The 26,796-nt window shown below is 44.0% G+C and overlaps 1 protein-coding gene and 1 pseudogene across 1 annotated transcript; one reads left to right on the top strand and one right to left on the bottom strand.

Annotated features, from left to right (window-relative positions):
• The first annotated feature begins 1,015 nt into the window (after positions 1-1,015).
• CDC23 (cell division cycle 23) lies at positions 1,016-26,448 on the top strand. The gene is made up of 16 exons (XM_056124462.1): positions 1,016-1,176; positions 1,271-1,343; positions 6,125-6,262; positions 9,363-9,405; positions 10,212-10,317; positions 10,421-10,553; positions 12,685-12,862; positions 12,944-13,041; positions 13,661-13,742; positions 17,913-18,066; positions 18,176-18,295; positions 20,967-21,042; positions 21,364-21,425; positions 24,832-24,910; positions 24,986-25,105; positions 25,522-26,448. The coding sequence occupies exons 1-16, from the start codon at positions 1,016-1,018 to the stop codon at positions 25,690-25,692; spliced, it is 1,794 nt and encodes a 597-aa protein (XP_055980437.1). The 3' UTR covers positions 25,693-26,448.
• Positions 17,278-17,394, bottom strand: LOC130033226 (uncharacterized; annotated as a pseudogene).
• Positions 26,449-26,796: the final 348 nt, after the last annotated feature.

Below are 26,796 nucleotides of genomic sequence, written 5' to 3'. Positions count from 1 at the left end.
CAAAGATCGTGTGATAGCAGGGATTTTTTTTTTCTTTTCTTTTTTGCTTTACCTGAATTGCTACTACAAGTGCTCAGGGGACTGTGTGGTACCAGGTTTTTTTCTGGCTCTGTGCTCAGGGATCCCACCTGGTGGGCTCTGGGAACCACATGCGGTGCCAAGGATCAAATCAATCAGGGTTGGCCGCATGCAAGGCAAGCATTCTACCCACTGTACTATTATTGCTTCCGCTCCTCCTATCCCTCCAGCCCTCCCCCTCCACCCCGCCCCCGCCATAATATTTTAAAAAAGAGGGCTGGAGAGACAACACAGAGGGTAGGGCGCTCTCCGTGCACGCAGCCATCCTGGGTTCAATCCTCCGCACCATCGCATATAGTTCTCGGAGCCCCACCAAGAGTGATGACTGAGTGAAGAGCCCTGAGCAAATATTTGGGGGTGCGGCTCCCCAAATAAGAGTCACGCCAGCGGTGTTTGGAGACCATTCCCTGGACACTCGGTTTGACGGTCCAATGCTCCAGTTGCCGAAGCCGTCCGTGCAGCTCCTTCCAGAGATGCTGGGAGCTCCCCGGGTCACAACCCGCGTGCTTAAGGGCCAGCGGATCTCGGGGGTCCAGGTGCTGCTGTTGCCAGAGTTCCAACGCGGGGCTTCGTACGATAATCTTCACTACTTTTGAGTTACCTTTCCTGCCCCTTTGCACCTTTTCTGGCTTCGACTCCCACCGTACCTTTCCAGCTCACTTGCCCAGTCCATCATTTCTCCCCGCCCAGCTCTTATGCAGAGATCTCTCTTCCCCTTCTCCCTTTTCTGGTTCTAACTTTCCCGCCCCGGTAGCTCTGGGCCAATCGAAGGCGTTTCAATGTCTTCTCTTCCTGCCTCTTGGCGACGCCTTTGGAAATAAGACCTGTGATTGGTTTAACTGGAGAAAGAATCCTCCAATGGCCGGGAGACTTTTTTAGTTCGGAAGGACTGCTAGTATTCTCGCTCGTGATTGGCCACGGTGGCAGAGGCAGGAAAATGGCTGCGAGCTCTTCTGTAGTCCCGGTGGCCGTGACCGCTGCTGCGATGCCTGTCCTGTCAACGAGCAGCGGTTTTTCAAATTTGCGGGAAATTAAAAAGCAGCTGCTACTTATTGCCGGCCTAACCCGAGAGCGGGGTCTATTGCACAGCAGCAAATGGTGAGTTATCTGGCTGCAAAGTCACCGGGCTTGGCCTTGGGGGGTGGGGTGAGGGGGGCTCGCGGAGCTGATTCGGTCTGCGTGGCTGTTGCAGGTCCGCCGAGTTGGCCTTCTCCCTGCCGCCGTTGCCCCTGGCCGAGCTTCAGCCGCCGCCACCCATCACAGAGGTAAGGACTTCCCCGAGCGCGCTGCCCAACCTCCGGAGAGGTTCGAGCGCCCTGTCACTGGAGGCGGCGTGCACTCTGGCTGCGAGGGCTGCAGAGGGGCTTCTAGCGTCGAAAGAGCTGGATGTGTTGAGCACGTCTCTGCACTGTTTTTATTTAATTTTTGCTTTTGAAAGATTCCATGCTTCTCGTCGGTAAGCTGGAGAGAGGTGGTTTCCCGGATCCAACTCTCCTTGCTAAAGACTCCATCTTCTGGTTCATTTTGTTGCCTAAATAATATTCATAATGGTGAGGGGAAAAGGCTTGTGTTAGAGTAGTGCTTTGGAGTTAGACACACTTTCGAGTCTGGAACTGGCTTCGGGGTCAGATAGTTCTGGCCTCCCGATCTCGGCCACACTCGTGAGTTTGGCTTGAACTCCTGAGCTCATTTCTCATTTGTCAAATTACAGAGGATAGTATCTACTCTCTGGGGATATCAGGAAAATTCAAGGATATAGGAATGGATTTTATTTGTGGTCTGTACTGTGTAAACGTAAAAAGGTAAAGGCCCTCCCGTTGATCATCGATTTGCTCGAGCTCGCCCAGTAACGTCTCCATTGGAGACTTTGTTGTTACTGTGTCTGGCATATCGAATACATCACGGGTAGCTTGCCGGGCTCTCCGAGAGGGGCGGAGGAATCAAACTCGGGTCAGCCATGTTGGCTGCGTGCAAGGCAAACGCCCTACAGCTGTGCTATCGCTCCAGCCCATATTCATTTGTTCTGTATAGTCTGAAAGCTCCCCGTGGCCTATTCGATATACTAAAAACAGTAACAGTAAGTCTCACAAGGGAGATGCTACTGGTGCCTGCTTGAGGGAATTGATGAACAACGGGAGGACAGTGCTACCGTGCTACAGTCTGAATTAGTATTGTTGTTTTAGTTTTGGGCCCACATTTGGCGGTATTCAGGGCTTTCTTCAGACTCTGTGCTCAGGGATCACATCTAGCAGTGCTCAGGGAACCATTTGGGGTGCTGGACATCGAACCCTGTTCTACCACATGCAAGGCAAAGCGCCCTACTTGCTGTACTATCTCTCCAGCCCTGAAATCCAGAAACCACTCCCTGTTGCCCTGGACTGTTCAGTGAGTGGTGTTGGAGGCCCCATGGTGCTGGGCAGTGCCTTGCAGAACTGGAGCAGGGGTGCTGTGCAGAGTATCTACTTTGAGTTTTGTGCTTTCAAAGCATGTGCCCCTGACTCCTGAGTTATTTCCCTGGACCCAGATGTCTTTTGTTTATTCTTCGGGAGGGACTTGCTTGCCATGGTTCCTGCATGCTATACTTGTGTTCTGCCCTTTGAACCATCTTCTCTGCTCAAGATGCCATTTCTGGAGTTGGAGAGATGGTATAGCAGGTAGGGTGCTTTTCTTGCATGTAGCTGACCAGGGTTTAATCCCCCACAACCCCAGCCTACCAGGAGTGAGTCAGGAGTAACTCCTTAGCACCACCAGTAAAACAGAACCAGAAAACCCCAAAAGGATAAAAAGCCATTTCTTGACTCCTGCCATCCTAGACATACTTAAGAGGGTCTTAGTTCAGAAAAGTATAATTGAGAGGTTGAGAAGGGGAGGGAGGTGCGCAAGTGATGAGTGAATATAAAAAGAATCACCAGAGCTTAATTTGAATGGCTACTTTTAGGATGTGTTAATTCAGTGAAAAAAAAGGTTTTTGTTGTCGTTGTTGTTGTGGTCGTTTTTTGGGGGGGCACATCTTACAGTGCTCAGGGCTTACTCTTTACTCTGTGCTTAGGGATCACTCCTGGCAGTGCTCAGAGGACTATATGGGCTAGGGGCTCAAACTTCAGTTGGCTGAGTGCAAGGCAAGCATTGTACCCATTATAGTACCATTCTAGCCTCCAAACCAGTTTTGGTTCCAGTTTTATATTGGTGATTTTGGGCCAGAAAGAATGAGCAGAGTGAAATTATCATTTTAATTATTTTATTAGAATTTGGGTGAAGTGTGTTTTTTTACTTAAATGTGTGCATCATTTCATTAATCTGCATAAAAGAATTGTGGCTGTATTTTTTTTTAATGTAGGAGTACTGCTATTTATTCAGCCATTAATTAAATTGATTGAATTGGGCGTGAACTCCACATTACTTTTTTTTAAAAAAAATTGTTTTTAATTGAATATTCATGGGGCTGGAGCGATAGCACAGCGGTAGGGTGTTTGTCTTGCATGGGGCTGGCCCGGCCGGCCCGGCTGACCCAGGTTCAATTCCTCCACCCCTCTCCGAGAGCCCGGCAAGCAACCCGAGTATCGCCCCCACGGCAAAGTCTAGCAAACTATCTGTGACGTTTTGAATATGCCAAACACAGTAACAACAAGTCTCACAATGGAGACGTTACTGGGCCGCTCCAGCAAATTGATGAACAACGGGAGGACAGTGCTACAGTGCAGTGCTAAAGAATATCCGTGAGATGATCCTCCCAGGATGGGAGATGCGTGATGAGAGTAGACTATTAACTGAACAAGAGTGACACTCAATGTCTCTTTTGCAAACCACAGCATTCAAAAGGAGAGAGATAACAAAAGGGAATGCCCTGCCACAGAGGTAGGGTGGGATGGGGGGATGAGGGGTGGGAGGGATACTGGGACTGGTGGTGGTGGAGAATGGGCACGGGTGGAAGGATGGGTATTTGATCATTGTATAACTGAAACCCAAGCACAAAAATTTGTAAGTCTACAACTGTACCTCATGGTGTTTCACCAATAAAAATTTAAGGAAAAAAAAAAGAATATCCGTGATATAGATCATTACAAAGTTGTTTATAATTGGGTTTTAGTCATACAATTATCCAGCACCCATCCTCCATCAGTGTACATTTCCCACCACCAGTGGCCCCTGTTTCCCTACGACCATCCTCCAACACCCTATCCTCCCATCCCCGGCCTCCTTCCGTGGGAGGCACGTTCCTTCTTGCTCTCTCGCTCCTTTTCCTTTTGTGCACTTTGGTTTGCAATATAGGTATTAAGAGGTCATGGTGTTTGTTCAGGGCATTTGGTATTTTTATTGGGATGGTAAGGATGGAGTAGCTTTTCAATTGGGTGGCTGCTTTGGGTGTGGATGTGACTGCTGAGGCTTCGGAAGTACAGGGATGTGGGAGGTAGCCCATCCTGACCCCTAAAAATCCTGGAGATTTCAGTCACAAAACCCCCATGCCAGAATTTTCAGCAGATTTATATCTCAGTGCGGTCCATCCTGAGATGGTTGGGTCAGGCTAGGGGCATGGAAGCAATTTTAGATTGTGGAAGCCGGGGGCTCTGCTTGGGTTGGCACCAGGCCAACCCACCACCTCCAATTTACCCTGGTCTGTTCAGTCATTCACAGGTCTGAGATTAACCGAGTCTTTTGATCACTTTCGAGATTTATTTATGGGTCTCTGAGCAAGGCTGGTTACTGGGCCCGCTCGAGCAAATCGATGAACAACGGGAGGACCATGACGGTGACCGTGAGCAAGGCTGGTAGTAGAACCTACATGGTGGTGCTGGAGTTGGTTTGTGGGGGTGACTGCCAGTGCTTCCAGGTTTGGGAAGTGGAGGGGGGAGTTGAATTTTAGGTGTATTCTATGCTTTCAACTGTAAAATAATCTTAAACTTCCTATGAGTAGAATACTTCAGACATTGCACAGTCTATTGAATTTATGTAGGATTTTAAAAATCTGGATATTTTCCATGCCGTTTTTTTTTTAATAAAATTTGTTATCGTTACAGATGAAGAAAAAGCAAATAGTCAGAGAAGCTAAGTAACATCCCTACTAATATCATGAAACTAGGAAATCAAGGAATCAGATTGATGCCAGCTCCCTAAAATCAAAGCTTATTCAACTTTCTGTTATGTCTGCCAAAGCAGCACATGTTTCTAAGTGTTTTTTCTTTTTATTTTTTATTTATTATTATTATTTTTTTGCTTTTTGGCTCACACCTGGTGATGCACAGGGGTTACTCCTGGCTCTGCACTCAGGAGTTACTCCTGGCGGTGGTCAGGGGACCATATGGGATTCTGGGAATCGAACCCAGGTCAGACGCGTGCAAGGCAAATGCCTACCCGCTGTGCTATCGCTCCAGCCCCAGTGTTCGATTTTTTTAATTAAAAAATTGTTTTGTTCTGATTTGTAGCTATATTGGGTAATGCCCAGGGCTTACTACTGGTTCTGTGCTCAGGGGATACTCCTGGCAATACTTAGAGGACTTGACTATATATATAGTGCCAGGGACTGAACCAGGGTCAGCTGCAAGAGGGCACTGTATTATTCTCTCCAGTTTCAACTTTTAAATTTTTTCCTTAACTTGATTATTTATTTATTTATTTATTTGTTGGGTCATCCCCGGCAATGCACAGGGGTTACTCCTGGCTCTGCACTCAGGAATTTTTCCTGGTGGTGCTCAGGGGAAAAAGCGAATACTCAGAGAATCTAAGTAACATTGCTACTAATATCATGAAACTAGGAAATCAAACAATCAGATTGATGGAATGCGGGAAATTGAACCTGGGTTGGCCATATGCAAGGCAAATGCCCTACCCGCTGTGCTATTGTTCCAGCCCATGATTTTTAAAAAATACTTTGAAAACAAAGTTTTGGACTTATTTATAAAATGAAAATTTAAAAATTATTTCTATGTATATGGTTGGGGGGAGGAGGGATGTAATTATTTTTTCTTACATATTGAAATTAATAAATATGCTTTTAGGATTTGAACATTCGTTGTCCTTTTACCAAGCACTTAAAGTTTCTCTTTTCTAGGAAGATGCCCAGGATATGGATGCATATACTCTGGCCAAGTCCTACTTTGATGTTAAAGAGTATGATCGGGCAGCACATTTCCTGCATGGCTGCAAGAGCAAGAAAGCCTATTTCCTGTACATGTATTCTAGATATCTGGTGAGGCTTACTTTCAGATGTCATTCTGCTTTCAGGGAAGTATCCATACTTAGAATTAAATGAGGAATTCCCCCCCCCCCACGGTTTTCTAACCATATAAGTTTAAAAAGGTATATAACCCAATGATTTGACGTAACATATATTGTAGAATGATCATTGCAAGGCTATCGAATGTAGCCTGCCCACAGGGCAGAGTCTGGCAAACTCCCCGTGGCCTACCAAATATGCCAAATACCAGTAACAATGATGGGTCTCATTCTCCTAAAGAGCCGTGAATATAATCTCAGGGCTAGGATGAAAGAGACGTTACTGGGGCCTGCTCGAGGCAATCGACGATTAACAGGATGATGAAATGAAAATGAAATGAAATGATCATTGCAATAAATTTAGTTAACATCTTTCATCTCAGGTTGAAAAATGTTTTTCCCTTGTCAGGAGAACTTTTTAGAATCTATTCCGTTAACTTTTTTTTTTCTGCTTTTTGGCTTTTTTGGGTTATACCCAGAGATGCTCAGAGGTTGCTCCTGATTCTGCATTGAGGAATTAGCCCTGGCGATGCTTGGGGAACCATATGGAATGCCGAGAATCAAACCCGGTTCAGTCATGTGCAAGACAAACTCACTACCCGCTGTACTATTGTTCTGGCCCTACTCCCTTAACATTTTTTTTTTGCTTTTTGGTTCATATCCAGCAATGCTCAAGGGTTATTCTTGGCTCTGCACTCAGGAATTACTCCTGGAGGTGCTGGAGGACCATATGGGATGCAGGAGATTGACCCGGGTCAGCTGCATGCAAGGCAAACAAACCGCCCTACCCACTGCACCTGCTCCGGCCCCTCTCCCTTAACTTTTAATATTATCATATAGTAATGTTAATATATAGTTGTCAGAGTCATCATATTGTACATTACATATCAATACTTTATAAGTGGGAGTTTGTACCTTTAGACACACAGTCCTCTACCTCCCATTTGTCCTAATAACTACAGATCTGATTTCTTTTCTTTTTTTTTTTTCCCCACACTTGGCAAAAACTCAGAGCTTACTCCTGGCAGTGCTAAAAAGACCATTTAAGGTTCTGGGGATCAAACCGTTATTTGATGCATGCAAGCAAATGCCCAACCCTTTGTACTATCTCTCAGGTTCTAGATCTGATTTTTTCTTTTTTCTGCTTTTTGGGTCACACCTGGTGATGCACAGGAGTTACTTCTGGTTCATGCACTCAGGAATTACTCCTGTCGGTGCCCGGGGGACCATATGGGATGCTGGGAATCGAACCCGGGTCGGCCACGTGCAAGGCAAATGCCCTACCCGCTGTGCTTTCGCTCCAGTCCCCCAGAACAGAACAGTCTTGCATTTTGTTTTTGTTTTGGGGGGACCACCCCTGCCTCCCTTCTCAGGAGTTATTCCTGAACATTCTTCAGTTTGGATGTAAGTTATGTTTCTGTGTGACCTTATTGAAATCAGACTCTTGAGCAGATTGGTTGATAAGTGAATTATCCTCAGGTCATTGCATCTGGTGGTAAGTGGATATCTAGTAGTTATCCGCTAATATCATTGCTAATGTTCATTGTGGTCAGCTAGTAAAATATTATCCACTGAATTTCCCTTGCAGTAAATCAGCAATTGGGAAGGATACACTTTCCTTTTTATATATTTAGTTGTTTTTATTTTTGTCTTTTGGGCCATACCTGGTCGTCCTTGGGCTGTTCCTGGCAAGGTGATCAGAGGTTGCTCCCAGAAGTGTTGGGAGATTGTGGGTGCTAGGGATCAAATCTGGACCTCCAACATGCAGAGCAGCTTACACACTTTAAGGTCAAAAAAGCTTTCTATACCTATAAAAGCTTTCTTCAGGAGCCAGAGAGATAGTATAGTGGGTAGCATGTTTGTCTTGCACATGGCTGACCGTGGGTTCAATCCCTGGCATTCCATATGGTCCCCTAAGCACTGCCAGGCTGATTCCTGAGCACAGAGCCAGGAGAAAGCCTTGAACAGCACTGGGCATGGCCCAAAACCCAAATAAATAAATAAATTTAAAAAAAACCCAAAAAACACCCCCACAAAACAAAACTTTCTCCTAGATTTAATATCCATTGTTAATTCTTTGCTGTAGTATTCTTTACAGTGATATTGCAAAATGATGGTTTTCTATTCCAAGATCTCTCCTCATTTACTACTTGCCATTGGCATTCTATTCTATAGCAAGTACTTATTTTCCTTCCTCCTTTTATTGTTTAGTAACAATATGGGCTTATTCTCTTTTTTTTCCCCCCCTTGGTTTTTGGTTTTTGGGCCACACACAGCAGTGCCCAGGGCTTATTGCTAGCTCTAAACTTATAGATCTCTCAGTGATGCTCTAGGGACCATGTGTGGTGCCAGGGATCGAACCTAGGTCTTCTATATTGCTCCTGTCCTCAGCTAAGAGTTCTTATATTTTTAATGTTTATAATTAATACCATATGTAATTTTTTTTTGTTTGCCTATTTTTTGCCTATATCCAGTGATGTTCAGGGGTTACTCATGGCAGGGCTTGGGGGACCTTATAGGATGCTGGGGATCACACCTAGGTTGGCTGCATGCAAAGTAAGTGCCCTGCCCATTGTATTATCTCCCTGGCTCCATAATTATTTTGGTTTTCAAGTAATTATAAATTTGGGCAGTGGGGACATTTAGATGTTTAAAAATTAGTGAGCAAGGCTGGTAATATGGCTCAAGAGCACGCTTCTTGCCCATGTGAGGTTCTAGGTTCAGTCCTTGGCACCACAAAAAAAAAAAAAAAGGAAAGAAGAATTAGTGACCAGGGCTGGAGTGATAGTACAGCAGGTAGTGGCTTTGCCTTGCATTTGTTCAATTCCTGGCTTCCCATATGGTCACCTGAGCACTGCCAGGAGTAATTCCTTATTTCAGAGTCAGAAGTGACCCGTGAGAACTTCTGGGTTTGCCCCACCCCAAAAACATAATAATAAAAAAAAATTAGTGACTGATTGATGCCATTGTGGTTGGATTTGAACTCTACCCTTAAGTAGAATCAGTCTTTTGGTTTTAGAATGTGTTTTAGAATAAGCTAAAAGAAAGACCTGGTTGTTTATTTTCTCTTACAGTCTGGAGAAAAGAAGAAGGATGATGAAACAGTTGATAGTCTAGGTACGAATTCCTTTCAACTTCCATTTTGGTTTGAGACAGAGGTTGCAAAATTCAACTACCTACAAGAGCCAGGCAGGTAATAATTAATATGTGAGTAGGTTGAGCGGATTATGGCCCATGAGAGAACACAGTCGACGGTTGTCATCCAGCTCCAGCTAAGCGCTGACTCATGGGAATGGCCTGGTATTGCAAAGGATTTCTTCCACCGAACTCTGCCCTTCAATATGAAGATCTTTTCATTAAGTCTTCTGGTTTTAATTAATTGTATTTAGTTTTTGGTGTTGTGGCTATACCTGGTAATGCTCAGGGGTCACTCCTGGCTTTGCACTCAGCAATTTCTTCTGGCATTACACAGGGGACCGTATGGGATACTGTACTCTGTTTGGCCCCATGATAACTATTTCTTTTGGCTTCATTTTATGGGGTTAATGGGGGCACATCTGGTGGTGCTCAGGGCTTATCCCTGGCTCTGCACTCAGGGATTATTCCTGACAAGCTTGGGGAACCATATGAGTGCCAGGGATTGAACCTGGGTAAGCTGCACGCAAGGCAAATGCCCTACCTGCTGTACTGTTGCTCTGGCTCCCCCATGATAACTGTTTCAAATTAAAAACAAACTGTGATTTAAGAAAAGTAGATTGCACACGAGTTATGTTTGCAATCTTTGGAATGAATAGTTTTTTTCAAATATCATTGAATGTTTGCTGGGAATTACAGGTGGAACTGGTTGTTGCCATGGGGAGTCTTTAGATATATGAATTGAAGGCAAACAGCTTTCTATAGCTCAGAGATTATTTCCTTTCTAGGTCCCCTTGAGAAAGGACAAGTTAAAAATGAAGCTCTTAGAGAATTAAGAGTGGAGCTCAGCAAAAAACACCATGCGCGGGAGCTTGATGGATTTGGCCTTTACCTGTAAGAGTTTTAGTCATTTTGAACATTCTATAACAGTCTCCCGAGTTCAAAGGAGATGTTCTAAAGCATTACCTTGTCTTGTGGATGTTTCCTTCTTTCCTAGGTACGGTGTGGTGCTCCGAAAACTGGACTTGGTCAAAGAGGCCATCGATGTATTTGTGGAAGCTACTCATGTTTTACCTTTGCACTGGGGAGCCTGGCTAGAACTCTGTAACTTGATTACAGACAAAGAGATGGTAAATGGAGATGAACTATGTGAAAAATTTCTGCTCCAATTCTGTACTAATGGAGTAGAGGGAGGCAAAGTTTTGTTAAACCTTAGACTATAATTAGCTCTTTGCTCTCCTGGTCTCATTTACTTTTAGAATGTTGGCTGGGGGGACAGGGTGTGTGTGTGCAGGGGAGAATTTAGATTTTATTTTAAAGAGTAACGTTTAATTTTTGAAATTAGTTCTGGATTTGTATCTGGGTATATTAGGTTATCTTTATATTAATATTTTTGCATCATCTTCTGACTTTTTTATAGATCAAATGTTATTAAAGAGTTACTCTTTTAATTCCAAGGACAATATAGGAAAGGAATTTCTGAATCAAAGTTTGTATTAAAAATATTTATTTAGGGGCTGGAGAGATGGTACAGCAGGTAAGGCGTGTGCGTTGCACACAGCTGACCTGGGTTCGATTCCTAAGTTTGTTTCCAGACATCCCATATGGTCCCCTGTGCATCAACACCAATGATTTCTAAGCCCAGAGCCAGGAGTAACCCCTGAACATCGCTGGGTTTGGCCCCAAAACAAACAAGAAAAACTTATTGTTTGGGGGCCACATTTATTTTGTTGTTGTTGTTGTTTGTTTGTTTGTTTTCTTTTTGGATCACACCTGGCAATGCACAGGGATTACTTCTGGCTCTGCAATCAGGAATTACTCCTGGCGGTGCTCAGGGAGCCATATGGGATGCCGGGAATCGAACCCAGGTGGGCACATGGAAGGCAAACGCCCTACCTGCTGTGTTATCGCTTCAGCCCCTGGGACCACATTTAGTTGTATACAATCTTTCACTCCTGGCATTGCTCATGGGACCATATGTAGTGCCAGAGATTGAGTTTGGTTTGGCTGGATGCAGGGCATGCTGACCGCTATACCTTCTTTTTAACCCTGCTTATTTATTAACTTATTAAATAACTTAATTTAATTTTTAAAACACTAAGGTTTTTTTCTGTGCTATCATAAGACTAAAGATTCGGAGCTAGAGGAATAGTACAGAGGGTAGGGTGCTTGCCTGGCATGCAGCTGACTGATATCCCTTATGGTCCCCTAAGCCTACCAGGAGTGATTTCTGAGCAGAGGTGAAGTGATCTCTGAGCAGAGGTGTGTGGGCCCAAAACAAACAAACAAAGATTTGGAGCATTTGTTAATGAATAAAATAATTTACATGAAATTGCTTTATAATTACAGTCATTTTATTAGTCATTAGAGGACAATGTTATTCATGGAGTTAATTTTGCTTTCAATTCAATGTTAGTAGAAATTTATTGATTTTATTTATTTATTTTGGTTTACCTAGCAGAACTTAGGGTCCATGTGGTCTTACATGTGGTTCCCTGTTTACACCCCGCAGGACTTGTGAGTTCAAGTGGTCCCGGAGCTTGGGGGACCATTTAATTCCAGACTCCCAATTTGCAAAGCATCTAGCCTTTCCAGCTGTCTCCTCATGTCATTCTCTTTTTTACTTTTGAGTTTTTTGGTCACACCCAGTGATGCACAGGATTTACTCCTGGTTTATGCACTCAGGAATTACTCCTGGCAGTGCTTAGGGGACCATATGGGATGCTGGGAATTGAACCTGGATCGGCCGTGTGCAAAGCAAATGCCCTATTGGCTGTGCTGTCACTCAAGCTTCTCATGTCATTCTCTTATGGCAGTGGTTTCCAAAGCATTTCATTTCCTGTTGTAGCACAGGACCCACCCTTCCATTTAGTCTTTAGTTTTCCATTACTCCTTAGCATGTAACCCTCCCTCAAACCAAGGCAACTTCCCTATCCTTTTCATACACCCTCATCATTACTGTTTTGCTTCCCCTTATGTTCTTCCCTCGAATGATTTTTCTCTTCTTCCACTCTGTTCCAGTCCTACCCATTCTCTGATCTGCCTCAGGTCCTATCTTTTCCTTGAAGCCTGCCCCCATTAGGCCCTTTCTCCCTGTTGTCGATTAAGTCCTACTCCATTAATTCAATTGTACTGGATTCAAGATTAGGTGCTCTAATACAATTTTAATGATAAATTTCTTTAGATGATGAAGATAACTGCTTGATTCTCATTTGAAAAAGTGCTCAGTGTATATTGTGTCCCTCTCTCTCCTGCTAACAGCTGAAGTTCCTGTCTTTGCCAGATACCTGGATGAAAGAGTTTTTTCTGGCTCATATATATACAGAGTTGCAGTTGATAGAGGAGGCGCTGCAGAAATATCAGAATCTCATTGATGTTGGCTTCTCTAAGAGCTCATATATTGTTTCCCAAATTGCAGTTGCTTATCACAATATCAGAGGTGAGTGAACAAGGATGATGAAATGCTATCACATGCTTTCAGGTACCCTTTGCTGTTTTCTGAACAGTCTTCTCTCTGCAGATATTGACAAAGCCCTTTCCATTTTTAATGAGCTAAGGAAACAAGACCCTTACCGAATTGAAAACATGGACACATTCTCCAACCTTCTTTATGTCAGGGTGAGCTGTTTGCTTTGCTTGGACTTGATTGCACCCTCAGGTTGGCTTGTCACCTACTTTTATGAGCGACAGGATAGTGTCTTTTCTTTTCTTTTTTTCCCCCCTCTCTCTCTTCCTTTCTTTCTATCTCTCTTTCTCACCTTGAGATATACAGTTACAAAGTTGTTCATGATTGAGTTTCTGTCATACAATGTTTCAACCCCCATTCCTTCACCAGTGGAGATTACCAGCCACTTATGTCCCAAGTTTCCCACCTCCCTCTGCCCCACCCTGCCAGCCTGCCTGTATGGCAGACACTTTTCTTCTTTCTCTCTCTTATCTTATCTTATCTTCCTTTTAGTCACTGTGGTTTGCAATATCACTTTACCTCCTTTCAGCACTCGGTTTGTGTCCAGAGTGATCATTTCCAGCTTTCACTGTCATAGTGGTCCCTTCTGTGTCCTAACTGCCTGGCCCCTCCTTCTGTGTGCCAAGCTTCCCGGTGGACCAGTCCTCCTGGCCCTTGTTTCTATATCTTTGGGTATTAGTCTCATACTGTATGTGGGTTTTTTGATTTGTTTGTTTTAAATATCAGTGAGTTACCTTTTCATGCTGGGATTGTCTTTCTCTTTTCTTCTAGAGCATGAAATCTGAGTTGAGTTATCTGGCACACAATCTGTGTGAGATTGATAAATATCGTGTAGAAACATGCTGTGTAATTGGTAAGAGGCACTACTTTCTTTGTTTTGGGGCCCTCTCCTGTGGAGTTCAGTGGCTCCCTCTGGCTCAGTGCTTGTGGGTTGCTTCCAGCTATGCTCAGGGGCCCATGCAGTACTGGGGATCACACCCTGGCCTCCCACAGCAATGCATGCTCTTTAGCTGACCCAATTGTTTCTCTTAAATTTAAGATTTAGTCTTTAAGTAATGTAAATTAACAATAGTGTAAAGTGTTAAAGGTAACAAAATTATATATAATACAATATACACTTTTATGGGCTGGAGCAATAGCACAGCGGGTAGGGCGTTCGCCTTACAAGCGGCCAACATGACCGACCCGAGTTCGATTCCTCCGCCCCTCTCGGAGAGCCCGGCAAGCTACCGAGAGTATTCGATATGCCAGACACAGTAACAACAAGGTCTCCAATGGAGACGTTACTGGGCCCGCTCGAGCAAATCGACGATCAACGGGAGGGCCTTTACCTTTACCTTATACACTTTTATGGTACACCCTACTCATAAGATTGGTGTTCATTACTTCAAAATATTTTTCCATGTGAATATTAAAAATATTTTGTGTATGTATAGATTATATTTATACTATTATATTTACATTTAAAAATTTATTTTTGTTTGTTTATTTTCGGGTCACAATTGGCAGTGCTGAGGGCTTACCCCTGGCTCTGTGCTCAAGGATCAATCCTGGCAGGCTCTGGGGACCGTATGGGCTGCCAGAGATTGAACCCAGCTTGGCCTTATGCAAGGCAAATGCCTTACCTGCTGTACTATTGCTCCAATCCCAGTAACTACATTTTTTTCAGCTTAACAGTTTGTCTCTTTTCATGTTAATATAGCTAAATTTTAATTTATTGTTTTTTAGCTACTTAGTATTTTATTATATGAATGTGTTATCATTTTTGTTTAATCAGTTTTTAGAAAGTGTAAGTCATACTCATTATTAATATAAAAAGTGTTGGATTGTGGACCTAGCTCAGTGCATGTATTGGATCCTGGAATTGATTCCTGCTCCTCCCTCAGGAAAGTGGTTCAGGAAAAATTTGTATGTGTATATTTCTGGTATACACATACAAGTCTTTTTGGCATGTTTTTTAAAATTTTTTTTTCTTCTTCTTTTTTGGTCACACCTGGCAATGCACAGGAGTTATTTCTGGCTCTGCACCCAAGAATTACTCCTGGCGGTGCTCAGGGGACAATGCTGGGAATCAAACCCAGGTCGGCTGCATGCAAGGTCCTACCTGCCGTGCTATTGCTTCTGCCCGTTTTTTAAATTTTTTATGCAAAGCTTTCTGTTAACAAGTACCTAGCATTGAAAGGCTGGGTCAGATGTGTGAACATTTTAAACTTCAATAAGGGGGCTGAAATGATGAGTTCAATTTCTGACACCGCTTCCCCATCAATCCCCATTATAAACAGGGCTGGAGAAATAGTACCAGGCTTGTTAAGGCACTTGCCTTGCACATGGTTCACTCTGGTTCAGTCCCTGGCACTCTGCAGAGGTCTTCCAAACAATGCTCTCAGGAGTAAGCCTTAAACACCACCAGGTGTGTCCTCCAAACAAACCAACCCCCAAAAATACAAAACCACATACACACAAAAACAAACCAAAAAGACTACTTTTGACATAAATAAAGTTTGTAAGAGTTTTCCTATGAAAATGATGGAAGTTCTTTGTATCAAGAGTGTCTCAGTCTTCATTCTAGTGACATTTTGGATTAGATCATGTTTTGGTGTGAAACTGTCCTTTGCATGGAAAGATCCTATCCTTGCAAAGTTTCCTATCCTTGGGTTCTATACACTAGATAAGATTAACTCCCATTCCCCAGCTGTGATAACCCAAAATGTCTGTAGATATTGCCATGCCAGATAACTTCTGCAGTGCCTGGATTGAGTCTGGGTTGGCTATGTGCAAGCCAGACTCAATCCTTACCTGCTCTGTTATCTCTCTACCTTTGTTTATCTCTCTATCTCTGTTTTTATCTCTGTTTAAAACAAATTTAAAAAAAACCAGAATGTGTTATAGATAAAATGTATTTCCTGGGGAAATTTGAATAATCTTTTTTTTTTTTGGTTGTTTATGTTTTCTGTTTGGGGCCATACCCCTGGCAATGCTTAGGGGTTACACCTGGCTCCCATTCAGGAATTACTCCTAGGTGGTGCTCGGGGGACCATATGAAATACTAGGAATCAACCCTGGTCTACTGGCATGCAAGGCAAATGCCCTACCTGCAGTACTAATTCTCCAGTTCCAAAATTATGACAGTATTACATACAATTTTTCTGCAAGAAGTTTGGGGGCAGGGAATAGGGTTTTTTTTTTTAAATGTAGAAAAAAGTGGCAACTGTTGATAGATACTAGGATTAAAATTGATTAGATAACAAAGTTGCAGTATTAAAATCAATAGATCTAGAAAATAAATTTATGTTAACATTGTTATAGCCCACTCCAGAGTTGGTAAGTCCTTGTCTAAGAATTTATTGAGCTGGGCTGGAGCGACAGCACAGCGGGTAGGGCGTTTGCCTTACACGCAGCCAACATGGCCGACACAGGTTCGATTCCCAGCATCCCATATGGTCCCCTGAGCACCGCCAGGAGCAATTCCTGAGTGCATGAGCCAGGAGTAACCCCTGAGCATCGTCGGGTGTGACCCAAAAAGCAAAAAAAAAAAAAAAAAAAAAAATTTATAGAGCTTCTTATTGCTTCCGGAGGTGTCATGTGGCGGTGTATGTAGCTGTGAGGTCCAGATGTTTCCAAATCTGTGATCTGGACCAATGAGTTAACAAGGTGACAGATGTAGGGATTACTGGAATGTCGGGAAGTCTGGGGGTGCAGGGGAGAGGCTGTCCACCCAAACTGAAAAATACACTAAAGTACTCAGCCCGGTGCTGGTATGTGAATTATTTGGAGGTGGGTTCTGTAGAGAATTTGCGTGGGTGGTGGAGTTGAGCCCTTTGGCAAAACTGCTTTGGTGAGGATGGGTGATGCTGCACGAGCCTTGGTTTGGTGGGTATTTGGCCCGCCTGGTGGGTGCTCCAGGGTTTTCAGCAGCAGGACCTGCAATTCCATAAAGTTTAGCTGTTTGGCATGCATCTTCCGGGAGATTTAGTCGGGATTTGGTGGAACAGGCTTGGTGAGTGGGTCAGTATGTTAACAGATGCGGAGAGTGGGCTGGGATAGATTTTTTCCCCCCAATATAATATTGGGGTCTCTTAGTAAACTTCATTCATGTATTTATTTTGGGGGCCTCTCAAGCACTGCTCAAGGGTCCTGGGGGCCACTCACAAATGATATTCTGCCAACAGAGCTGCTTGGGCCCTGCATTAGAGGGTGTGTGTGTGTGTGTGTGTGTGTGTGTGTGTGTGTGTGTGTAGGGGTGGGGCACCATCAGGGCCACTCTGGGGGTGCTTGTAGGACCCCGGGCCACTCCCAGATCTACAGCCAGTGATGCTTTGGAGACCATATGGTGCTGGGTTTTGAATTGGGCCCCAGTCATGCAGAGCTGAACACCTGAGCATTATTGACCTAACTCTCCACCCCCAGTGACTTCGTATCTTTTTAGTTGTTCATATTTGGATGACATGATCAGAGAAACTTCTCTAGTAACATACTATAGAAATGATCCCTGAAAGTATAGTCTTTCTGAGGAGCTGGAGAGATAGCACAGAGGTTAGGGCATTTGCCTTACTTGTGGCCCACGCGGCCGACCCAAGTTCGATTCCTTCGCCCCTCTCGGAAAGCCTGGCAAGCTACTGAGAGTATCTCGTCCACACGGCAAAAGCCTGGCAAGCTACCCGTGACATATTTGATATGCTAAACACAGTAACAACAAGTCTCACAATGGAGACGTTACTGGGCCTGCTTGAGCAAATAGATGAACAACGGGAGGACAGTGACAGTGACAGTAATATTTGGGTGAAGGGGAGGTTCCTCTGAGCCATACAAAGGAGACCAGGTAGCTTGAGGGATTAAACCTGGGGTTTCCTCAGATAAGGCATGAGCTTCAGTCTTCCATCTACCCAGCCACCAAGTCGTATAGTGTTGTCCTGTCATTTGGTAGTGCTTGTGATTGAACCTCAGACATGCAAGGTAAATGTTCTACTGCTGAGCTCTATTCCCAGCCCATGGTCACTCATGATTTTCACCTTTTTTCAACTAGGTAATTATTATAGTTTGCGTTCTCAGCATGAGAAAGCAGCCTTGTATTTCCAGAGAGCACTGAAGTTGAATCCTCGATATCTTGGTGCCTGGACGCTGATGGGCCATGAGTACATGGAAATGAAGAATACATCTGCTGCTATTCAGGCCTATAGGTGAGCTGGCAGCGGTTGGGCAGATTGTGAGATCCTGCGATCCTATGTTGACTCTGATGTCGCTAGCCTTGATTCTGCTCTCTTATCAGTCTCTTTGTCTCTTTCTTAGACATGCCATTGAGGTCAATAAGCGTGACTATAGAGCCTGGTATGGCCTTGGGCAAACCTATGAGATTCTAAAGATGCCGTTTTACTGCCTTTACTATTACAGACGGGCCCACCAACTTCGGTAAGTGTGGCGACTTCACAGTGTGTGCACTATGGTAAGAGCTGGTAATTTATCTTTTGAAAAATCACAGTGAATTGTTTACTCTGTTAGAGATCTGAATTTAAACTTGCTACATGTTAGCTGGTCATTTTTATTTTGTATATTCTATTTGGGTGGGTGGCGGGGGTGGGGTGGGGTAATTCTGAAATGCTGGGGACTGGCCTTGGTAGGACTGGCCTGCCCAAAAAGTTGGGGGGGGGGGGCGCAAAGGGACGACTGCACCTGATCCACCTTGGCTGGGCCAGAAGCCACATTCTCATGCCTGTCTTGTTTTGCTGAGAAAGTTCAAGGAGCTTCCCACATAAGCAGCTGCAAAACAGAATAGCACAGAGAGCAGCTTACCCAACTTGTAATCCTTTGCTTTCCCACAAATTGTTTACTGCATGCTGTAAAAGTCAGTGAGCTGTAGATAAAGGACCAAACATGATGGCCTCTCAGAGTCTGTATTACAAACCATAATGCCCAAAAGTAAAGAGAGATTATGGGGAATCATATCTACCATGGAGGCAGAGGGAGGGTAGGAAAGGGGGGTTATACCAGGGATATTGGTGGTGGGGAATGTGCACTGGTGGAGGGATGGGTGTTTAATCATTGTGTGATTGTAACCCAAACATGAAAGCTTATAACTATCTCATGGTGATTCAATAAAATTAAAAAAAAAAAAGTCAGTGAGCAATAAAATCAGTATGTTTTATACAGTCCTCCCTACCCGGTCTTCGCAGCTTTCATTCCCTCTCTCGGGTTAACTAAAGTTCGACTAGCCGGGAGGGTTGAGGCACTGAAATGTTTCTTAATTTAATTGCTGATTGTATTTTTTTGTTTAAAAAGCAGTCACCACCACCACCACCTGTTGAGTTCCCTCTTTTGGTCCTATTCTCATGCCCTCAACCCTTTTAGTAATCTCAGTTCTGTTATCAGAATTCACTGTTTTTTTGTTTTGTTTTGTTTTGTCTCTGTCTACTTTGTTTTCCTTATTTTCTACATACTGGGAATATCATTTTTCTTTCTCTGCTGACTTATTTTGTATCATATAATCCTTGAGTTTCATGGGCTGGAGCGATAGCACAGAGGTAGGGCGTTTGCCTTGCACGCACCCAACATGGCCGACCCGAGTTCGATTCCTCCGCCGCTCTCGGAGAGCCCAGCAAGCTACCGAGAGTATCTTGCCCACACGGCAGAGCCTGGCAAGCCACCTGTGATGTATTCGATATGCCAAACACAGTAACAACAAAATCTCCAATGGAGACATTACTGGGCCCACTCGAGCAAATCAATGAACAACGGGAGGGCCTTTACTTTACTTTTAACAAAATTTCAGGCTTTTTGTTTTTGGGTCCACACCTGGTGGTGCTCCAGGGCTACTCGTGGCTTTGTGTTATGTGATTGCTCCTGTCATTTTATTTCATTTGAAAACAATCTTGTATTGACATTCTGTGGTTTACAATGCTGTTAATAATGATGTTTCCTTATGCACTCAATCCCAGTACCATACGCAGCACCAGTATACCTCGCCCTTCTCCCAAGAACCCCAAGTCCCCTCTCCTCTAACCCCACACCAGCTCAGTTGTGTGGATCAGTTCTCTAATTAAGAGTATCCTGTCTGGGGCCGGATTGATAGTACAGTGGGTAGGGCGCTTGCCTTATGCGTGGCCGACTTGGGTTCGGTTCCCAGCTTCCCATATGGTCCCCCAAGCACTGCCAGGAGTAACTCTTAAGTGCAGAGCCAGGAGTAACCCCTGAGCATTGCTGGATATGACCCAAAAAGCAAAAAAAAAAAAAAAAAGAAAGAAAGAAAGAAAAAAGTATCCTGTCATTTTTAGTAGCCAAATAGCATTTCATCATGTATATATGCCACTTTTTTGTTTGTTCCTGGGTACATCTGACTGTCCCGCAGGGCTGACTCCTGCCTCTGAGCTCAGGGATCACTCTTGGCAGGGTTCAGGGGACCATATGTGGTGCTGGGGATTGAACCTGAGTCTATGACATGCAAGGCAAGTGCCCAACCTGCTGTACTATTGCCGTGGCCCCTACTTTTATATATTTTTTAGCCATATCCAGCAATGCTCAGGGCTTACTCCTGGCTCTTCGCTCAGAGATCACTTTTGGTGGGACTCATGGGACCATATGGGGTGCCAAGATCAAACTTAGGTTAGCTGTGTGCAAGGCAAGCACTTTACTTGCTGTACTATTACTGTTGGGCCCCTGTTTTTAGATTTTTATAGAAAGCTTTGTATTGATTTCCAAAATGGTTGGACTAATTTACTTTTACACCAATGTCTTTTTTTTTTTTTTTTTTGCTTTTTTCTTAGTGGGGGTCCACACCTGGCGATGCACAGGGGTTACTCCTGGCTCTGCACTCAGGTATTACTCCTGGCAGTGCTCAGGGGACCATATGGGATGCTGGGAATCGAACCCGGGTTGGCCTTGTGTAAGGCAAACGCCCTACCTGCTGTGCCACTGCTACAGCCCCTACACCAATGTCTTAATTTTGAATACCAATAATATAATTATGTGAAGCACTGAGATAAAGACTGGCATTTAATTAGATTTAAAATTATGGTGGTAATGTTTCCTCAAGGAAGAACTGTACCTATCTACAGTCTTAGCTAAGCCTGCCTTTTCCTCTTTGTAGACCCAATGATTCTCGAATGCTGGTTGCTCTAGGAGAATGTTACGAGAAACTCAACCAACTAGTAGAAGCCAAAAAGGTAACTGAAATTGGACCTTGGAGAATTTTAGTGGAAATATGCTTTTTGGACAAAGTATTAGGCTGTTTTCTAATTTTTCTTTCATTTTATTTTATGTACAAAGGAAATTTAGTATTTAGAGGTACATAGCTAAAAAGCAAAGCTGGGTTGGCATCATTATTGGGAATGTCAGTATTTAGTCTGAGCCAATCAAAGATAGTAAAAATGCTTTGCATTCTGCAAATCTGAACTTTGGGGAAGACTTACCAAATCTGAGCCTTTATATGATTGGTTATGGCACTCGGGGCAATGGTTAATATGACCACTTAATGTTTCTGACAGTGTTATTGGAGAGCTTATGCTGTGGGAGATGTGGAGAAAATGGCTCTGGTGAAACTGGCCAAGTGAGTAAATGAACTAAAACATTATTGGCATTTCGTTTGGCTTTTCTGGAATGGTAGGCCTTCCATGCTTCAGAGCAGGTTTGGGGAACGTCTGGCCTGTGGCCTGGCCCTAGGAGATAAGCACATGCTCTTATTGGCTGCCTGTGGTCTATCTGTCTCTATTATGTGGTCTCTGAGTGATGAGATACATTTCAAAATGATTCTGGGCAGAATAAATGTACAGCAGAGCCTCCCATTCATCATCCTCTATGAATGTAGGGCTATAGCACAGTATATGAATACTGGTGGAAATTTAGGTCTTTGTTTGGTTTTGAACCACACCTGGCAGTACTCAGGGCTTACTCCTGGCTCTTAATTTAGGGATCACTCTTGGCATGGCTTGGGGCTATATGGGGTCCCCGGGATCTAAACTGGGTTGGTTGTATACAAGACAAGTGCCCTACTTGCTATACTATCACTCTGGCCCCTTTAGCAAACTCTCTCTCTCTCTCTCTCTCTCTCAATCTCTCTTTTTTTTTCCTTTTTTTTTTGGCCACACCTGACAATGTTCAGGGGTTAATCCTGGCTCTGTGCTCAGGAATCACTCCTGGTGGTACTCAGGGAACCAAATGGGATGCAGGGGAATTAAACTCCAGTCAGCTGCATGCAAGACAAGCATCCTACCTGCTAAACTATCCCTCCGACCCACTTTAGCTTTCTTTTTAAGTGATTTGCTGGAGGGCTCCCAAGCAATGCTCAAGGCCATCCTTGGTGGTAACTCTGGGCTGGAGTGATAGCATAGCACAAAGGGCGTTTGTCTTGCACACGGCTGACCTGGGTTAGATTCTTCCATCCCTCTCGGAGAGCCTGGCAAGCTACCGAGAGTATCCCGCCCACACAGCAGAGCCTGGCAAGCTCCCCATGGCATATTTGATATGCCAAAAACAGTAACAACAAATTTCACAATGGAAACGTTAATGGTGCCGGCTCGAGCAAATCGATGAACAACGGGATGACAGTGGTACAGTACAGTGCTAACTCTGGGCTGGATTGGTTCAGTGCTTGCACCTGGCAGTGTGGTACTGTTTGGGCCATGCTGTTGGGGTTACCAGGGCACCCAATTGGTGCTTGGGTTGAGGGGCCATGTAGTACTGGAAATTGAACTCTGATCCCTCATGTGCAAGGTGGCTGACTACTGGGATGTCTCCCTGACCTTGAAATTGAGCTATCTTGAAGTGAGGGAATACCACTTCTTTTTGAAGGAGAATTTCTTTCCTGGTAGGCAAAGGATCAAGAATGGACTGGGGGGAATAGCCCTGCTAAGATAAAGCTTTTAAGGCCCTTGATGCACATTAGTAAATTAGTAAATTGCTTCCCTAAAGGATGCCAATCTGGGCTGGAGTGATAGCACAGTGGGTAGGGCGTTTGCCTTGCACGTGGCCAACCCAGGTTTGATTCCCAGCATCCCATATGGTCCCCTGAGCACCTCCAGGAGTAAATCCTGAGAGCAGAGCCAGGAGTAACCCCTGTGTATCTCTACATTTGACCCAAAAAGCAAAAGAAAAAAAAAAAAAGAAAAAACGAATGCCAATCATTTTTACTGTGAAAGCTTATTTTAAAGTCTTCTTTAAATCCTCTTTTCTTGGACCAGAGCTAGTATAGCAGATTGTCTTGCATATGGTCAACTGGGTTCAATCCCTGGTACCTGATATGGTCCTCTGAGCCCGAGAGTGATCCCTGAGCTCGGAGCCCAGAGTAAGCCCTAAGCACCACTATGCCCAAAACAAAACAATAATTTAAAAAAACTTCTTTGAGCTCTGTTTATATATTGACATTGGCATATCTCTCTAACCAATTGCAATTTTTTCCATTGAGATGTTTCTGAATTTCGACTATATTCTGGACATTAGCAATTGCTTTTATGATGACTTTGTGTTGTTCAACATGCAGACTTCCACACTGAACAAGAATTAGGTAACATAGGGCCGGAGTGATAATACAGCAGAGAGTGTGTTTGCCTTGCACGTGGCCAACCCAGGGTCAATCCTTGGCATCCTATATAGTCCCCTGAGTACCATCAGGAGTAATTCCTGAATGCAGAGCCAGGAGTAACCCCAGAGCATCACTGGGTGTGACCCAAAAAGCAAAAAAAAAAAAATTAAGTAAACAAAAATTAGGTAATAGTGATCTGCCTAAGGGGATGTTTTTATATTGTTTACAAGGCAAAACTATGTTTTATTATGTTTTGAATAAAAATTAAAAGCAATCATTATTACTTTTGGGTCTTCCATAATATTCCTCCAAACTTGTTTACTAGGGTAGTAAAGTAAACTTGTAAACAGCTGGAGAGGTAGTACAGCTGGAAAGTTCTTGCCTTGTAGGTGGCAAACATAGGTTCAATCTCTGACATCCCATATGGTCGCCTGAGCACAACCAGGAGTGATTCTTGAGTGCAAAGCCAGGAGTAACCCCTGAGCATTACCAGGTATGGCCCAAAAAAATCAAAAAGCAAAACAATCCATGTTTACTGACATAGAAAAATGTTGGTTTTTTAATAGCTGAAATCTAAGTAAGCTACAAAAATATTGATAGACATAATTGTTTTGTATCTCATACTTCCATATATGTAAACACAGAAAAATAATCCTGAAAGCATGCATATTAATAATAGTATCTTCTTGGGACCAAGAAATGCTCAGGTGTCACTCAAGGTGGTGCTTGCATAGTGCTCATGGTTGATTCCAGGTCTCCTGCATGCAAATCGCACTCTGCAGCCCATTAAGGTCTCTGTGTGCTCCCTCATTTTTGGTTTTTGGACCATATTTGGCTGTGCCCCCAGGCTACTTCTGGCTTGGTGCTTGGGTCTGCCTCTCAGTGGTACTTGGTGGGGAACCATTGCAGTACTGGGGATCAAGCCAGTGGCTTCTGCTTTGAAGGCATGAACTCCAGTCCATTTAGCTATCTCCCCAGCTGGAGCGATAGCACAGCGGGTAGGGCGTTCGCCTTACAAGCGGCCAACATGGCCGACCCGAGTTCGATTCCTCCGCCCCTCTCGGAGAGCCCGGCAAGCTACCGAGAGTATTCGATATGCCAGACACAGTAACAACAAAGTCTCCAATGGAGACGTTACTGGGCCCGCTCGAGCAAATCGACGATCAACGGGAGGGCCTTTACCTTTACCTTTTACCTTACCCAGCTTTGTTACCTTTTTAACATCTCTCAAAGTACTAGCAGAGAATTTTGTAGATGTTACTGAGCTTATTTGTCCCTCTAGTAGCAAAAGAATTAAAATGATTAAGTCTCATTGTGCCATCTATGTCAACATTTGTACTTGTCTATGTGTCATTATATCTTGGTCTCAGTTGTATTTACTGTTTTGTTACTAGTTTGCTTTTGTGATGTCTTTACAGACTTCTTTCTTTTGTAGGCTTCATGAGCAGTTGACAGAGTCAGAACAGGCTGCCCAGTGTTACATCAAGTATATCCAAGATATCTATTCCTGTGGGGTACGTGGGGGAGCTGGAGAACTGGTCTGCTGCTCTTACTCTTATCACTTAGTCACTCCTGTTTTTTCTGTCTAGGAAATAGTGGAACACTTAGAGGAGAGCACTGCTTTCCGCTATCTGGCCCAGTACTATTTTAAATGCAAGCTGTGGGATGAAGCATCAACTTGTGCCCAAAAATGTTGTGCATTCAATGATGTGAGTATCTATCTTCAAGAACACATTTGGCGGCTGGAGAGATAGCACAGTGGGTAGGGCATTTGCCTTGCACACAGCCGACCGGGGTTCGATTCCCAGCGTCCCATATGGTCCCCTGAGCACTGCCAGGAGTAACCCCTGTGCATCGCCAGGTGTGGCCCAAAAAGGGAAAAAAAAAAAAAGAACACATTTGGATTTTAGGCTAGAAAATGCGTTCTTTTGGCAGGGGCAGGGGTGGAGGGAAAGGGAAGAAGAGGAGCCATCAAACCTGGGTCTCCAACATGCCAGACAAGGCTCTCGTCCCCAGCCCTCGAACACATAAAATCTTTACCATGATCTGGGGCTGGGAAGTATACGAATGTAGTTTTTGACAATAACCTTGCACATAGTTTGAAATTTACCTGACTTTGTTTCAGACCCGGGAAGAGGGTAAGGCTTTGCTCCGGCAAATCCTACAGCTTCGGAACCAAGGAGAGACTCCTTCCACCGAGATGCCTGCTCCCTTTTTCCTCCCTGCTACACTGTCAGCCAACAACACGCCCACACGCAGAGTTTCTCCACTCAACCTGTCTTCAGTGACACCATAGTTCGCTGCTTTCAAACCAGCACATCATTGCCAGACCCATATTAAGCCTTACCTCCATGTAAAAATGACATTTGTTCTTTAAGGACCTTAGCTCTTTTATGTTTGTACTGATGCAAACGGAGCCGTGGGAACAGTTTATCAGAATCATTTTCAGAGGTAGACTGACAGACAGAAGAATCCTGGTGAGAATGGGCATTATTTTTTTGCCAATTAGAAGCACTTCTGTGTCCCTTTTGTTCAGAGAGTGGCTATGGATCCTGGCCTTCCTCCCAGACTTTTTCTCTTTAAAACACCCCTTTAACAGCACTTTAGCACAGGCAGTGCCACTGGAAGAAAGATTAAATGCTGCTGGGTGTGGCAGTGTTAGAGGTAAGAAAGGGAGAAGTCAGCCACCCTACCCTCTGCTGGCAGTGGGGACTGGATCCCTTAAGAAGGTCAAGGCATTGCATAGATCTGATCTTCATTTTGGATTTGCTCGGCATGACATCGGATATCAGAGATTAGATTGAAATGGATTGAAACTGTATGTTTGTTTTTACTGTGAGGAGACATTCTTGTTAACACATGGCTTTGATGAGTCTCCTACAAGCTTTCAAATTGGAAGTGTCTTACTAGACTTGAATAAAAGAAGGGGAAAAGAATTTCACTGCGGATGAACTGCTGATAGCCCAAACTGCGGGCACGGATGTCCATAGTTAGCTCTATCCCTACCAAAACAGCACAAGGAGACTGGGCTACGGTGATTTCACGGACATTTGGGAGTAACTTTTGTTAACAATAAATTCATGTCAAACTGGTCTGTTTTAATAAATATTTTTTATGTAATTGTCTGGGTTTTTTCCCCTTCTGTTTCCAACAGAATGTTTCTCTCAGCCTTCATCTATTAGATCAGAAAAAAGAATTTTTATAGGTAGGCTCCTTAGCCTCTGTACTATCTCTCCATTCCTAAAGTTCTTTATACTTTTTTATTTTGGGGGGGGCCAGACTTGGTGATCCTCCCAGGCCAGCCACATGCAAGATTAGCACCCTCCCTGCTGTGCTATATTCTCCAGCTCCCATAGATTTTTTTTAAGGTGGTCCATCTGATAATGCTCAGGGCTTATTC

Source organism: Sorex fumeus, unplaced genomic scaffold (genome assembly GCF_029834395.1).
Source record: "Sorex fumeus unplaced genomic scaffold, SorFum_2.1 ptg000051l, whole genome shotgun sequence".
NCBI classification, from domain to species: Eukaryota; Metazoa; Chordata; class Mammalia; order Eulipotyphla; family Soricidae; genus Sorex; species Sorex fumeus.
This window is presented reverse-complemented; position numbering and strand designations above follow the sequence as displayed.